General features: G+C 37.4%; 2 protein-coding genes across 3 annotated transcripts in view; one reads left to right on the forward strand and one right to left on the reverse strand.

Annotated features, from left to right (window-relative positions):
• The window catches only part of LOC101742002 (uncharacterized), a 55980-nt gene extending 52370 nt beyond the window's left edge, over positions 1 to 3610 (reverse strand). Inside the window, exon 1 of one of the 2 annotated variants that reach the window (XM_012697484.4) lies at positions 1555 to 3610. In XM_012697484.4, the coding sequence (XP_012552938.1) occupies positions 1555 to 3328 (1774 nt within the window). In that variant the 5' untranslated portion in view covers positions 3329 to 3610. The remainder of the gene's footprint in view (positions 1 to 1554) is intronic. The other variant, XM_012697486.4, reaches the window with a different exon arrangement.
• The window catches only part of LOC101742143 (WD repeat-containing protein 43), a 70744-nt gene extending 54246 nt beyond the window's left edge, over positions 1 to 16498 (forward strand). The window contains exons 2-12 of the mRNA XM_038019963.2: positions 5204 to 5430; positions 5618 to 5956; positions 6803 to 6969; positions 7529 to 7792; positions 8520 to 8670; positions 9065 to 9244; positions 10400 to 10524; positions 12428 to 12556; positions 14107 to 14217; positions 15832 to 15953; positions 16355 to 16498. Coding sequence (XP_037875891.1) covers positions 5257 to 5430; positions 5618 to 5956; positions 6803 to 6969; positions 7529 to 7792; positions 8520 to 8670; positions 9065 to 9244; positions 10400 to 10524; positions 12428 to 12556; positions 14107 to 14217; positions 15832 to 15953; positions 16355 to 16479 — 1887 coding nt within the window. The 5' untranslated portion in view covers positions 5204 to 5256 and the 3' untranslated portion in view covers positions 16480 to 16498. The remainder of the gene's footprint in view (positions 1 to 5203; positions 5431 to 5617; positions 5957 to 6802; positions 6970 to 7528; positions 7793 to 8519; positions 8671 to 9064; positions 9245 to 10399; positions 10525 to 12427; positions 12557 to 14106; positions 14218 to 15831; positions 15954 to 16354) is intronic.

The raw sequence follows: 16498 nt of genomic DNA on the forward strand, positions 1-16498 counted from the left end.
AATGCTTCGTGGATATATTGGCCGTGCCTCTTTTTTCGGACAGGGGCCCAAAGCTTACACGAGGTGTCCGCGCCTAGGGGGGACGCGGGGTATGCGGGACGATCTACAGCTTTTCGGAGCAGATTGCAGGCCCAAGGATGTTTTTAGGATGATAGAGCTTGGCGGTGCCTACTCGTATGGGTTTACAAGTTCAAATACGCAGCTTTTTTTTCTCTCCTACCTATGCTGATAGCCTTGAGAAGCTATTTCAGCTTCACCCTAACGTGTGTAGGTGAGCTCACGCGGCTCAATCCGGAGTGTTGCTAACACTGACCCTAGCGAGAGTAGCGCTTCGCAGAATCTACCACCGGATCGGAAACACGACCCACTGAAAAGATCCGGCGAGAAACTCAGTGGGCTATATGCAGCAATGTAATTAAGTACAATAATATCTTCATTGTGGAATTCGTTCGTGAATATTGTGGTTTAGTACATCTATTTCTGTGCTCATGTTCATTTCAATACTGGTGGTAGGTCCTCTTGGGAGTCCGCACCGGTAGGTACCACCACCCTGCCTATTTCTGCCGTGAAGCAGTGGATGCGTTTCGGTTTGAAGGATGGGGCAACAGTTGTAACTATACTGAGACCTGAGAACTCTTATCTCAAGGTGGGTAGCGGCATATACGTTGTAGATGTCTATGGGCTCCGGTAACCATTTAACACCAAAAGAAATGTGATGTCGTCCACCAATCTAGGCAATAAAAAAAATAAAAAAATCCTTGGATAAATGCGAACGCAGTCGCATCGTACGATACAAATACACCAGTAGTCTTATCCTTTAGGCCACTATGACTTCAAGTAGTACATAAATGAAAAAGTTTGAAATTTTTATTCATGTGTTGTTACCGGGATACAAGTTATTACTTTCAAACTCTAAAATGACCTCCGACAATCAGATGTCTATTGACCCTGGTTCTAAATAATATCTATAAATAGTATTATAGATATTACTATAAATAGTTATTACTATAATATTTTACTATAATACTATAAATAGATATTACTATAAATAGTAATATCTAGTACCAAATAAAAAATTAAACTTATCATGTTATTATTCTGATCAGGTTGTTAGGTCAGTTTTATGGAATCATAATCAAAGTCATCCATCCATACTTGAGCAAATTTCCATGTTAACGCCTTGAAGTTTGTGAAAGTTTATTTGTTAGATATAATACTCTCCGTAACCATTTTCACGATAGTAAAAGTTCAATTAAAAAAACTCAGATGCACAGAAAACAGTTAAGCATTATGGGTATTTTTTTCTTATTTTTTTGCTTAACTGGATGGACAAGCTCACGGCCCCTGACATGAATTCCAAGGTCACACTTTTAACAGTACAAGAGGTTTAAAAGATGGGACTTGTAATACAAATCATACTTCAAACTTGTATCTTAACTTAAGTGGTGAATTTACATCAAGATGTCTATGACATTCCAGCCTGCTAGAAATGAAGTGATTGCGAGCACTTTAACTTGTCTATAACAATGAAAATTGTAAAAATTTTATACTCACGTTTACTGATATGTCGAGGGCTGAGAGGAGGACGATCACAATCAGTGTTAGCATAAGATCCAGTGGCCATGTTATTGTTATACTTCTTGACACTCTCTGCCCAGTCGTGAATCCAGGTCTTGTCACCCTTGCACCGGTTCATTGATATATAAGACAGTTGACCGACAGCCTGATCTGGTGTTATATCAGAAGACACTCCGCTATCATCCCTCATGGCCTTCTGAGCATTTCTCAATGCTGAGCTTTCAAATTCTGCATTTTCTAACTTCAGTTTAGAGCTCGGTAAAGAAACAGGTACTGATGACTCCCTTGACAATCTGTGTATATAGTCAGTTTGGTCTATTTCTGATTTAGTTAAGCTACATCGCCTCCCTGATGACGTGACCAATTTCGAAGGGTTTTTCGAACTTAACACCCCTGAAGTTGTCACAGAAGTGAAACTCCCGAAATCTGGTTCTTCGCCGTGGATCGGTGGTGATTTTGCAAAAGTTTTCTCAGTTATAGTTCTCACTCTATTCTTTATTTTCTCTAAGTAGCTTCTAGTCGATTTAATTTGCTTAGATGTTTGTGTTGCAAGATCATTCTCAGTGGGCGATTCATAACAGCAAGAGATCTCTAGAACATTTTTGTCTTTAGATACTTTGGGGACATTAAAACCTTTATTTGCTTCCACTGGACTCCTGAGATATGTATCTCTTCTTGGCTCTTTTGTGATCACTCTCTGTGTGAAGTCTAAAATCAATTCAGGGTCTCTACTACGTTGTTTAAATATTTCTTCATCCTTGATCAATTTTGTATCAAAATTTCTGTCAATGCTCATTCTGGCCTTCTGCTCTTCCGTATAATTATCTCCTTCAATGGTGTATGTACCGGTCGAGGAGTTATTAGATTCCCTATCAACTTCATCATCAATATACAATGTTTCTTTTATCATGCACTTCTTGAATAGGTCAGGTGTCTCTGATGTGGCACGGCCTTTTCTTGTTGATGGACTTTTATAGTGCTCAGGAGTGGGCACCCCATTGTCAGGGGTCAATATGTCAAGTTCCGGGCTAGATATGTCTGTGAGAAGGACTGCTTCAGGACTTTCATCTACTATATGTGTCACTGGTCTTGTTTGATAAAGGTTATTGTAACTTGGTGTACGATGCATTTCCTTTGAATATGTGTTGCTCTTTAGAGGAAGATTAAGAGCTTGCCGAGACAAGTATGAATAATTATCACTTCTTGACATTATACTGTCAACTATAGGACTTTTTGAGGCATGTTTTGTGTGTGCATCATTGACAGGAGATTTTATGTGCCTGTTTGTTATAGGACTATTAGTATGTGCTGGGTTTTGAGCTAAGGAGTTACGAATTTTGATAGAACCTGATAGACCACTATCCTCCTGGTCTGATGAGAAGTAACCTTCCGAGTTGTAACCCTGGGTCTTTCGAGGGAGTTTAGCGCTCATAGGTGGACGCTGGGCTGTGGGGCTCTGCCTAGTTAGACTTGCGGACATAGACTGAACTCTCTGATGACGCGCCTGAGACTTCTTAGCCAACTGCTCAAGTCTGCGATTGTCGACAGGTTTGCTCTCTCCAAAGTCGATCGTGAAGGCCATCGGGTGAATTTTGGGCGTGCTAGATTCGGATTTCTCATCCTGACCTACCTCAATCTCATCTTTCAAACTTTGGCTTTCCGACGATGATTTCGACAACGTCGGATCCAAGGTCGTACTCTGCCCATCGGACACAGGGCTCGGAACGTCCGCCTCGACACTGACACTCATGTTTCACCAAGGATTCGAATAGAATAATCATGACATCATAACACTGAACTATCACGCAACGCTTTGTTTCACAATCACAATATAGCACTAGGAAAACACTAATTAAGAAAATATTAACGTAAATATTTAAAAAAGAAACTGTCGCTTGGAAAAGTGGAACGAGAGCGTTAAATAAATGAAATAAAATCGTAACGAGCTCCACCTACATTCGCGGAGTACAAACGCGAGCGAGTCAGCCCGATTCACAATCCGAATTCCAATAAATGTCACTCAACGTGACAGGTGTTTACTAATTAAGGTCATGGAAGCAACACTAACCACAATCCTAACGTTTGTATTATTTTTCCTTGTTCTAGATTTTATTCTAGTAAGTAAAGAATATTGTAAACGAAACAAATTATTTTTAAAATTAAGGTTTTTAGGAAGCCTATTCTAAGATGTGTTTTGATTTTAGAAATTTAAACATATTTTATTCTTGGGAACACTTTCGTTCAGAAAATGTGTTACTAACTTTTAAAAATCAGATTAACACTTTTTGAGCTGAATTAATTATAAAATACAATTATATAAATGTATATATATTTAGACAAATCTCTGCAAATAACCACGATTTTACTGTAACTTTGTTTCATCCCATCTCAGCTCATTTCATTGATTTATATCCTAATTGATTTAAGGCTCCAATTAATCAACTAAAACTCATTTCATTTCAAAAATCAAAAAGATATGAGAGAAACGTGAAAATAGCCATAAACTTGTTACCCGTTACTCGGCGGCAAAATCTCTAAAAAAATCTCCTTTAATTTTTATCTCGTACGCACCGAAAAAAGAACATATTAATACATAAGCGCATTTATTTAATGGCCTGTATTTTTATCTATTCGCCAAGTTGTATTTTATTAAAACATAATTTGTTAAATGAGGTTAATTCAATCGAAGTTACGTGAAGGGGAATGATTTATCTAAAATTATAATAAACTCGAATGAAATTAAAGGACATGGAACAGGAAGACACAAGAGAAGAGGCTGAGGCGGCACGACTGGCGACTATTATTATAATATGCCGTCAACACCACGTCTCCCCCAAAATTCTAGATCTAAGGAGGAGGATTAGAACGACTGTCTCATCTCCCGCATCTCTGCTCCTTCATGCAACCAAGTAAATACATAATCACATTAATCTCGCAGCAGGCTAACATTAAAGCCTTTTCAGAACCATCCTACTCACAATGAGCTTCCTTGCCTACGTGGAATTACAGTACTGATACTATATTCCATCTCAGTGTCCACTCACTCCGGACTTGATATTAGCACTTGCAATCTACTCTCAGCTCCATAACACCATAGTCACTACCAACACCCTCGGTTTCAGGGGAGAATCCACATGGATTTCTCAAAACTCTCGCCAACACCAATTTTAAGAAACTATAACAACTTTCTGGCCGTTGGTCTACCTAGCAGAATACCCACTTGGTAGAAAATAACAACTTCTTTTGCTTTGCTTAAGTGATCTTATTTTTCAAAGCTAAGAACTACTAAGAAAAAAATGTTCAGAAACTAAGGTGACGGCGAAAGGGGATGGTTTAAAAAAGTTGGCATAAAAGAAAGCTTACTTTGTTGCTATCTAGTTTGAAGCTCTAAAACTAATAAAAACGAGAACCGTATTCTCCGTCTAATCATAATTAACTCTAATAAAAGTGTGACCTATTATTCGTCACTTAAGAATTAACATCAAAAACATTAGCTATAGATTAAAGATAACTTCACCGATTTACGCTAGCTCTACAGACAGTATGTCCTTAGCAGTCTGTGACTCTGTGGTCACTAATGTCATAAATTATGTTTATGTAACTGTCAACTACCTACTCGTTTCAGTCACAGATAGTACAATTCTAGTGTCAATGAAACCAGTTCGGAAGCAATGAAACATGGCAGAAGCTATGTTTTCCGAAGACGGGAAATACTATTCGACAATTACTAAAGATGGCAGACTTAAGATATGGGATACGGAGACCAACGTACTCAAACAGGAATACACACCTGATCTTCACTTAACATCACCTCCTACTTGCCTACAGTGGACAACCGTCAGTCAATCAGTTGTAAGTGAAAAACACGTGGTTATACCAAAATAACATAATGAAATAGACATAAATCTTGATAGTAAACTACAATACTAACCTGTAATGTACATAATAAAGTTAGAACTTTAAAATTTTTAAACATTTCCCATTTATTTACGTGTAAGTAAATACACACATAACCTCAAAGCTAACATTGTTTTCGCAGTCGAACTTAAAAGGGAACCGAAGCAATTCAAATGCGAGTACAAACGAAAATGAGTCCCAATGCATAGTATTAGGCACTACAAATGGTAAACTGTTAATATACTCAATAAGTCAAGCGAAAATAATAAATGTTTGGGTGCCCGCCAAACATTTTAGCGCTAAAGTGACCGCCCTGGATTGGAGTAGAAAATACGGTTTGTACAGCTGTACTAAGGACAGTAGAGTCTATGAGTGGAACATAGAAGATGGTTCAGTTAAACAAACCTATAATATTTCTATTGAAAATAATACGAAGCAGGGGAGCAATATAAACGCCATAAAAATTATACCACACAATCAGGTGAGCTATATTTTCATATGTTTAAGTGCTTGATATTTACTTTTACTAGAGTATCATAGTATGGAATATAATGTACTTTGAAAAGCAATAGCTAATATATGGTTTAATAAACAAGTGTATCAGTATCAGATTTAGTTTAGACTTGTAACTATGCCTTAGCTAGGTTGCTCGGACAGATAATGCCCCTGGACTCCTGTAATCTACTAGATGATAGGAAAATGTTTACTCAACTGTAATTTTAATGAAAACCATTTAATTATTCTCAGTCTTAATATAATATTGATGAAAGTAATGTTCACTTGATAATATTAATTGCTATCTTATGGAAAAAATCAACATTGAAAAGTAATTGCCTTCTTAAGTAAATAACATTTTTAGTGAATAATAAAGAATAATATATAACAGCATACATAGTGATGTCTATGTATAGAGTGTATATCTATTGTGAGTCGGCACGGGTACCACCAACCTGCCTATTTCTGCCGTGAAGCAGTAACGTGATTGAAGGGCGTGGCAGCCGTTGTACTGTTAAAATGAGACCTTACAACTGGAGTCTCAAGGTGGTGGTGGCATTTACATTGTACATGTCTATAGGCCCCCGGTATCCACTTAATACCAAGTGAGCTGTGAGCTCGTCCAACCATCTAAGCAATAAAAACAAAATAATAATACAAAAGACTCACTTAACAATACATGAGCTTAAGACATTGGAGTAATTTAAAAAAAAAAGGAATCTATCACACATTCTTCCTTTCATTGTTCAATTCATTCATGATAATGATTCCTTGGGGAATTTCATTAATGTAGTAGTTTTTTTTTTTATGAATTGAAATATATTTTTTCCAGCACAAGAAATCCCGGTACTTAGTAACTGCATCATATCAGCTCAGTCTTTGGAGGCTTCACAATAAAGATGTGACATTGATCAAGAGCTTAGGATACAGTACTTCGCAGACCGCTATTCTGTCACTTGTCAGTTTCAATGACACATATTACATTGTTGAAGGGTCAGAGTAAGTACAAAGCTTTTATTTATATACAATGTTTGACACATTGCTTAACAACTAACTTTGTACATCCAACTTCCCCAAACTAGACTTTCCATTATGAATTATGTAATGGAAACAGATATACATTAAATTACTACTATCATGATTAAGGCACAAACCTTAATTTTAATGACTGCAAGCCAATTAATTGGCTTTTCAATTGGCAAAACTTATCAATAAATCAAATATTTTCTTTAGGTATCAATGATTATCTGTTTTGTTTGTAACTCTATACTAATCTCTTCATATCCTTATAATATAGTACTTCTGTCAATATGCTAGTTTTTACTGTGGGGCAACCTTAAACATTATGGCAGGTAACCATTACAAAAAACACAAGATATTTGACAGATGATTGAATCTGACATTCATTACATTTTCAAGATAATTTTCCATATAAACAAATTCTGAAGAACAACATTCGATCGTCGGTCTACCGAGCAATATCACGCTCGATAAAAGATCTTTCCTTCCCCAAAACATGATTGGTCCGTAAAATGTTCATTAAACTGCTTCCTTACAGGAATGAACGTCTTCTATCGTTCTGGGACGTGACTGTTACTGATGAAAGCACTCAAAACAACAACGATGAGCCGACACCAAACAAACGTCACAAGAGAAAGCACAGTGCGGTGCCGGTCCAACCCACGCCCATGTACAGCTTCGTGCTCGAGGACGCACCGAGAGCAATTGACTCAGTACTCAGAGAAGGTGATGGGGTCCAACTGAATATTGTCGCTGCTACGAGAAGCGGAGTTGTGCATTACTATCAGCATACTTTAAATGGGTAAGTAATTCTGAATGATGTTACAGTGAAGAATTACTGTTGGTAGGGTGTCTTGTGAGTCCGCACAGGTAGATACCACCACCCTACTGCTATTTCTGCCGTGAAACATTTCTGTCCGAAGGGCGAGGCACCCATTCATACTATACATAGTAGCAACATCGTCAGGTTTGAGCCCCGTGAGCTCACCTACTAGTTAAGGTTACGCTGAAATAGACTCAATATGCTGTCAGCATAGGTAGGAAAAAAAAAAAGTGACTTGAAACTCATGTTTCTAGGTGGGTGGCGGTATTAACGTTGTTAATGACTAAAGACTCCGGCAACCACTTAACACTAGGTAGCTCGTCCACCAATCTGAGCAATAAAAGAAGGAATTGGGTAAAGCAATTTTAATATAGGTCAGTTTAGGATATGTAATATACTTTAGTGGTTACTGTAGACCAGTTATAAAACATTTATTCTTTAAATTACAAAATATTGCCCTTTTCTTCTTAAGTATCCAAAGGAGCACATGTCCGAAGTTAATTGCTTACAAGATGTCATTTATACAGCTTAACAGTTTCCTCATTCAACTAATCAGAACATTTGATGGTTCCCCACAGAAATAATGTATGGTAGTGGTAGGGTAATGTAGGGAGGGTACCATTGTAGGGTAGGATTATACTATGCCCCCATCACCAATAAAGCACTGCACACACAATGTAATCCTTTTATTGTGTATCCCTTTCAGGTCATCAACAAAACCAATAAAGCCATCATTAACTATACAAACAACGACAGCTGATGCCAAACCTCTACCGCTACAGTGCTGTCGGCTTCAGCAGGATGGAAACATCAATCTCGGATACCTCAATGATAGAGGACTGGTTTTTGAGAAGATCGTTAGTATTAGTACCATAAGTCTACCTGTCTGACCTCATGTGTATTGCTTTAGTATTAGTATCATGTTGGTGGTAGATTCTGCGAAGCACTGCTCTTGTTAGGGCCAGTGTTAGCAACACCTCCTGGTTTGAGTCCCGTGGGCTAATCTACACGCTAGGGTTACGCTGATATAGCCTCTCAAGGCTATCAGCATGGGTAGGAAAAAAAAAGTGAACCAATCCATACATCATATTAGGTGTAAGAGGGGAGTGAGTGAAGAAATGATATATGATAGAGGAGTATGGAAGGAGAAAACATGTCGGGTCGTCCCCAAGTGGTTAGAAGGGCAGGAGAATGATGATGAATCCATACATGACGTTCTGTATAATTTTCATTGGACGTTTTTCATTTCAGACACCGGACTTAAAAACGAAAACTCAAGTACTGATCAGGGGCGACGTTAAAGAGAAAAAGAAAACCAAACAAAACGATAATTCACTGTTGAGAACGGAATTTCATAGTTCTGAGGCAACGTACCTGGACAACACCGCGGTGGCACCCAGGAAACGAACGGCGCCGGGAGCGAACCCTAGTGTACGTATACCCTTGTGTAATTTTTTTTTTATTGCTTATATGGATGGATGACCTCACAGCCCACCTGGTGTTAAGTGGTTACTGGAGCCCAGAGACTATTACAACGTAAATGGGCCACCCACCTTGAGATATAGGTTCTAAGGTCTCAGGCATAGTTACAACGTTTGCCCCACCCTTCAAACCGAAACGCATTACTGCTTCACGGCAGAAATAGGCGGGGCGGTGGTACCTACCCGCGCGGATCCACATCCACAAGAAGTCCTACCACCAGTAATCAGACGTTTTGAAGCTAATAGATAGATTGATATATCGACACCTCCAACGTATGTTATCGTAACCAACAAATTTACGAAAGTGACGTTTTTAGATTTTCAAATGCTTTATAACATAGATGATTTATCATTTCATTTAATAAAAAAAACATTACAATAGAAACAAAGATACTAAAAGTGCATATTATCGTATGTTCATCTTTACCGTAGTAATTTATCGTAAAATAAAAAAAACCTTTTTGAAAGTAATATTCCATTCCTAAAAATATATCTGTATGCCATTTTGGTTCTTAAATGAGCTGATTTGACTTCACTGTCATTAATAATCTGAATTACCTCTGAATTGCGATACTGTAAATTTCATAAAATACTTTTTTTTTTTCTTTCCTACCTAAGCTGATAGCCTTGAGAAGCTATTTCAGCGTAACCGTGGCTAGTAGGTGAGCTCACGGGGCTCAAACCTGGTGACGTTGCTAACACGAACTCTAGCAAGAGCAGTGCTTCGCAGAATCTACCACCGGATCGGAAACGCGACCCACTGAGAAGATCCGACGAGAAACTCAGTGGGCTGTGTCTGAGAGTTAATTTACTCGTCGAGCCCTTCGTCGCAAGCGACGGGTTCGATGAGAACGGTGACCGGTGCTTGAAGTACCTAAAAGCACCGTTAGTGGATCGGGAGGATCCGAGATGACGTGTTTTGGGCGACGTCGACTGCTTTCCATTCTGTCCGCAGGATCGGGAATGTGGCATAAAATACAGTTACGATATTATACATAGGAGGTGTCGATATACAAGTCAACCTGCTAAAAGGGTATTAAGTACAAACTTTATAAGTAAGCTCAGAGAGATTGCGACCTGCATTTACTGTGTTTCTTGTTACCAGATCGAGGTCCCTATGGAAGCTCGCCTCCAGAACTTGGCTCTAGACGTGAACAGCAAGAGTAACGTTGCGGTCAATGAAAACCTCACCAAACTATTAATCCAGGGACTGCACTCGAAGGATAAGGAGTAAGTGCACTGTGAATCCCCGTCCAAGTTTTCTCAATTACTGTTCTAGACAGACGGTCCACCTTATGAGACATATTCACTGTCACACATGGTCATTGACAATAACTAAGGAAACTGTTGATACTATTGATTAATGAAATAATTATGGATTGTTTGCAAGTTATAAGAAATTTATTAATGTAATTAAAATCTCAATTTTCTCTAAAAGCAGACACTTTATATTCAGGTTGTGGTATATAATAATATGAGCTTTGGAAGCTGCTTAGACTTAGATGAGCTTTAAATTGCACTGTCCACTGTAGGTAATGAGGGATTTGCTTGTTGTGTATATAAATAAAGTCTTGTTAGAAACTCGTTGTGGAAGATTTTAATTAAAGCCCGTTGTGGATGAATAAAATCGATTCTAGGGTAGTTTTGTGAGCTCACACGGGTAGGTACTACCGCACTGCTCGTTGCTGCCACTGAAGCAGTCATAATGGCCTGGACAGTTATACTATAGTACTATAGAACTGAGACTTAGAACTTATGTCTCAAGATCGGTGGCGGAGTTTACGCTCTTGATGTCCACGGGCTCCGATAACCGCTTAGCAGTAAATGGGCCGTGAGCAATTTAACCATTCTATCTAAGCAATATAAATAATACAACATGTTCCAGATGTATATTTTCAAAGTCAGTTTTTTCAAAATTTCTCCGGCCTATTCTTTTTGGCATAATATACCATTGTTATTCATTTCATCACAAGTGCTTTGTAATATGTATACATTAATACGTGAAGCAAAAACTTTGTACCCCTTTTTACGAAAATTGCGCGGACGAAGGACTATGAAATTTCCCACACTTATAGGGAATATAGAGGAGTGCAGAATGTTAATATTTTTTAAATCATCTATGTATAAAAATACATTAAACCAATAAAAAAAACCATTACACACTTTGCCATGTATTTGAGACACACACGCATGTATACTATTTGCTTATTGTCAAACTCCTTATTGCTTACAGTCTGTGGTCAAATTGAGAATAGATTTAATATTGTTTGTCTTTATTAATATCTGTCTATAGTGTAGTCTTGGCGAAATCTGTGATTATAGAAGTATAATAATCCTTTGACAATATAATCATAATATTGTACAAACTTATAATTTTAATTAATTACAGTCGAATTTCGACTACTAAGAGACCACTAGTCTGTATAATGTTACATTTTACTCTTGCACCATCAGAGTGAGTTCGAAGAGGTTATTTTATTTATTAAATCAAAATGCAAGGTAGTTTAATAACCTAAAAGTACATACTATTATCCGCACCACACTGCGTCAGATCATTTTTAATTTTATTTTTATATTTAAAAAAAAAAGAACACAATATTCCTAACCTAAAAGTACATGTTATTATCCGCAACATGCTTCGTCAGATTACAGAAATAGAGTTATCAGCAACATGCTTCGTATCTATATATTAATACGTGAAGCAAAAACTTTGTATCCCTTTTTACGAAAATTGCGCGGACGGAGGAGTATGAAATTTTCGCCACTTATAGAGAATATAGAGAAGAAGTGCACAATGCTAATATTTTTTTTAAATAATGCTTAAAAGATACATTAAATCAATAAAGAAAACATTACATACACTACATACCATGTATTTGACGCACACACGCATGCATACTATTTATTGTCAAACTTTTGTTCTCGGCGTCTGTTGTCAAATTAAGAATAGATTAAATATTGTTTATCTTTGTTAATATTTTTTATAGTGGCGAATTTTGTAATTATAGAAATATAAAATACATTCATAATAGTGTACAAACTTACAATTCCAATTAATTATAGTCGAATTTCGACTACTGAGGGACCTCTAGTAATTATTATAAGGGAAATTAATAAGCGCTTTTTTTTTCAGTATCATCCTGACGGTCCTTCAGAAGAATGATCCCCGTGTGGCCAGGGTCACAGTCTCCAATCTGCCTCCGCAATATGTATTTATGCTTCTAGAACAACTAACCGAAATGTCCTTGAAGAAAACTAGCCAGTTAGTAATGATTTTCTTTTATATCAAATACATGGAACAGTTCCAACTACTTTGAATATTAGATTATATCTAAATACATTTTATTTTTATCATAGGGCATGCAAGGTCATCTGTTGATGAGGATTTTATGACCCGGTAACTAAGCCCTTTAAGTCATGTCTTATTTTAATTTATATTCTTATCTTTATGAGAAATGATAATATGGAATGAAGATGATTAATTTCAGACATTAATCAACTGGGATGAAATTAAATTAAATGAGATGAGATGATATGGGATGAAATATAATGTTAGTAAAATGGTGGTTATTTATTGACATTTTTTCAGTGGACTTTTTGGAGGATCCCGAGAAGCTACGTCCAGCGGCTTTGTTTCATTTTCCCACATTTCTGCACTTTCACAGATATTAAACAGTTAATAAAACACTATTATTACACATTCAAACCGGACGAAACACTAAATAGACAAAATAAAACAAATCACACAACCTCACTTCTCGCGTTAACGCCAAAAAGTCATCATCTGTTGATGAGATTAAACTGTATAAAACTACCCTCAGATTTCTTATGAATATCTGAGTTGTCTTTTTGAGCCGTGACGCGTTCCTTGACCCCTTCAGGGATGAATTTTTAAACACGAACATTTTTTTTTTTTGCTTAGATGGGTGGACGAGCTCATGAATTTAATTTGTCTTTTAAAGTGATATGTTTGTTTTATACTGACAATAATTCAATAAGTAAAAACAAAACAATATTCATTAAACAAAAATAGGTGAATTTAATTTATTTTTTAAAACAATCTGTTGGTATTATATTGAAAATAATTCAATAAGTAAAATTAAAAATAAAAATTAAAAATATTTGTTAAAAAAATTACGTCCACATATGTGGTTATTTATTTAGTTTAGAATTCAATATATAAATAATTATTAAAATAAACAAACATACACATCAGTGATAATGTCCTTGAAGATATTAAAGAATATAATATCAACCCATGTCTCCAAGTTTACGAGGATTATTCAAATACACATCCTGTATTTATGAATTGGCATCATTGTAACTAGTTGTGTGCTCGCCGGCTTGAAATTCTTCTATCAGTCTCGGTTTAGTTCAGAGTGAACATGAACATTGACAGTGACAATGGTTTCAATTTTGATACTTTAGTGTTAGCTAATGGCTTAACGAATTAAGCGAGCCTCCTCTGAATCCTGGCGTGTTTTATATTGTTTAGGTTGGTGGACGAGTTCACCAGCCCACCCAGTGTTAAATCATTACTGGAGCCCATAGACATCTACAACGTAAATGCCGCCACCCACCTTGAGATATAAGTTCTAAGGTCTCAGTATAGTTACAACGGCTGCCCCGCCCTTCAAACCGAAACGCATTACTGCTTCACGGCAGAAATAGGCGGGGTGGTGGTACCTACCCGTGCGGACTCAGAAAACGTCCTACCACCAGTAAAATCGTGTGGCTTGTTGGATGATAACGATAAAGTATAAAACTGTATTGATGTTAGCGTGTTTGTGACGTCACCGTTGTGTCCCGCAGGTGCGCGGCGGCGTGCGTGTGGGCGGGCGCGGCGCTGCGGGGGGCGGGCGGAGCGTTGGGGGGAGGGGGCGGAGGCGCGCTCGCCGCGTTACTCGCCGCACTCACCAACAGGTAAGACCGCCCCAGATTCCACTCCTTTAAGTTTCCTTTCACTAGCCCTACTTACTACTACCGTAGCTTTCCAACCATATCGACGCTTGAAAGGCAAACGTGACTAAGCGACAATAACTGTTTTGTACATAAATGATGGCAATAACCATATTCGATGCGCAAAAAAAAATATATTTCTAGGTCTATTAAAATCATTTCAATCCTACAGCTAGATTCGTTAAAATAGATTTTTTTTCAGGTATTTCAACTTTTTAAACATAAACTAAATAATATTCCAAACAACCAAAAGCTCATATAATTATTTTTATAATAATTTTATTACTTAGCGAACGTTCTTATTCTTATCAACATAAATTATTATAATAAAATATGTTTCAAAATATCATTCTATGATTTCCCAACACTATGCATTGTCTTTGGTTACTCGTCGGCAATTGTTGTTTACTACATTTTTTGTTTTTTTTTTTCTAGTTAAATACAAAATAGCATTATTTTCCGCAGTGCTGTTTTGTAAAGAAATATAATGCTTTCAGATTTGTTGGGATGGATAATTGTTTGCGGACTCCCATTCTCAAAAAAGTGTTTGGGAGATGAGAGGAGTTAACATTGTATTGCTTAAAATGCTTCCGAATTGATAATCAGGTACCTCCTTAAGGTGGTAGAACTTTTTTGATTTTGATGTTATAGAATCTATATATTAATACGTGAAGCAAAAACTTTGTATACCTTTTCACGAAAATTGCGCGGACGGAGGAGTATGAAATTTCCCACACTTATAGAGAATATAGAGAAGGAGTGCAGAATGTTAATGTTTTTGTAAACTATGCCTAAAAAATAGATTAAATCTATAAAAAAAAAAAACATTACATACACTACCATGTATTTGACGCACTCACGCATGCATACTATTTGTTTATTGTCAAACTTTTCTTATTGCTTATGGTATGTGATCAAATTGAGAATATATTTAATATTGTCTTTATTAATATTTGTCTATAGTGTAGTCTTGGCGAAATCTGTGATCAGGAGGTATAATAGTTTTTGACAATACTCGTAGAATCATAATAGCGAACAAACTTTCAATTTCAATTAATTATATAGTCCAAGATCCCACTGATTTTCTTTTAATATTAATTATTAATTGATATGAGTCAACTGTAAGAGAGAGATAGAGAGACAGAGAAGTCAATATATCCTAATACATGTCTCACTCAGTCTCATGCGCGTGGATAATGCCTTCGCCCTTTTACCCACAGAGGTATTGAATTGAATTTAGGGGATGATTGGCCCCTTGGATCGGTCTGTCTTTTTGTAAGAGGTTTTAAAATAGTTGTCTGGTGGAAGGACATATATAAAAATCAGCTTTCAGAATTTACGTGAAGTAGGTAATGATTTTATGTACCTTGAGTACCTGATACCTGAAAATTGGCCGTCTAAACAAGGTAGCAGGTAGGCATGCGTTCTTAGTATATACTAACACTACGCAATCGGCCACATTACGTTCGTCAAAAAATACGTGACGTCTGGGGGCTCTGGGATCTTACTCTAATACCCGAATATCGACTACCGGGGGACTGACTACTAGTAATGATAATTTTATGTTGTTATCCGCAGACGGTCACACCTATGCCAGCTGCTGAACCTGAAGGGCCGGCTGGAGCTGACGCTGACGCAGCGGCTGCTCGCGCTCGGAGCAGAGAAGCAAGACGAGCAAACTGCCGTACTTGATTATAATGGTGAGAAGTGTGCACATTTTTTTTTATTTGGTGTGAAGTGTACACATTTTTATTATTTGGTGAGAAGTGTACTGTGTAAGTGTACGTTGCGACGAAGGGCTCGACGAGTAAATTAACCCTCAGACACAGCCCACTGAGTTTCTCGCCGGATCTTATCAGTGGGTCGCGTTTCCGATCCGGTGGTAGATTCTACGAAGCACGGCTCTTGCTAGGGTTCGTGTTAGAAACGTCGTCAGGTTTGAACCCCGTGAGCTCACCTACTAGTTAAGGTTACGCTGATATAGCTTCTATCAAACTAGAACGAAAAAAAAAAAAAAAATGCTTCGCAGAATCTATGACCCACTATAAAATACGCTTCCCATGAACGCGAATAAGCGAACGAAGCTATATTTTTTCTTCAGACTCGTCAGACGAAGACAACGATGCGGACATGGAGCCCTCGCAGTCCGAGAGCGGCGCCTCCTGGGACGAGAGCGACGAACAACTCTCTGACGACGGAGATGTAGAAATAAGCGATGCAGAATAAATTATATTAGTTAAAAAAA

This window comes from Bombyx mori, chromosome 24 (assembly GCF_030269925.1).
Source record: "Bombyx mori chromosome 24, ASM3026992v2".
NCBI classification, from domain to species: Eukaryota; Metazoa; Arthropoda; class Insecta; order Lepidoptera; family Bombycidae; genus Bombyx; species Bombyx mori.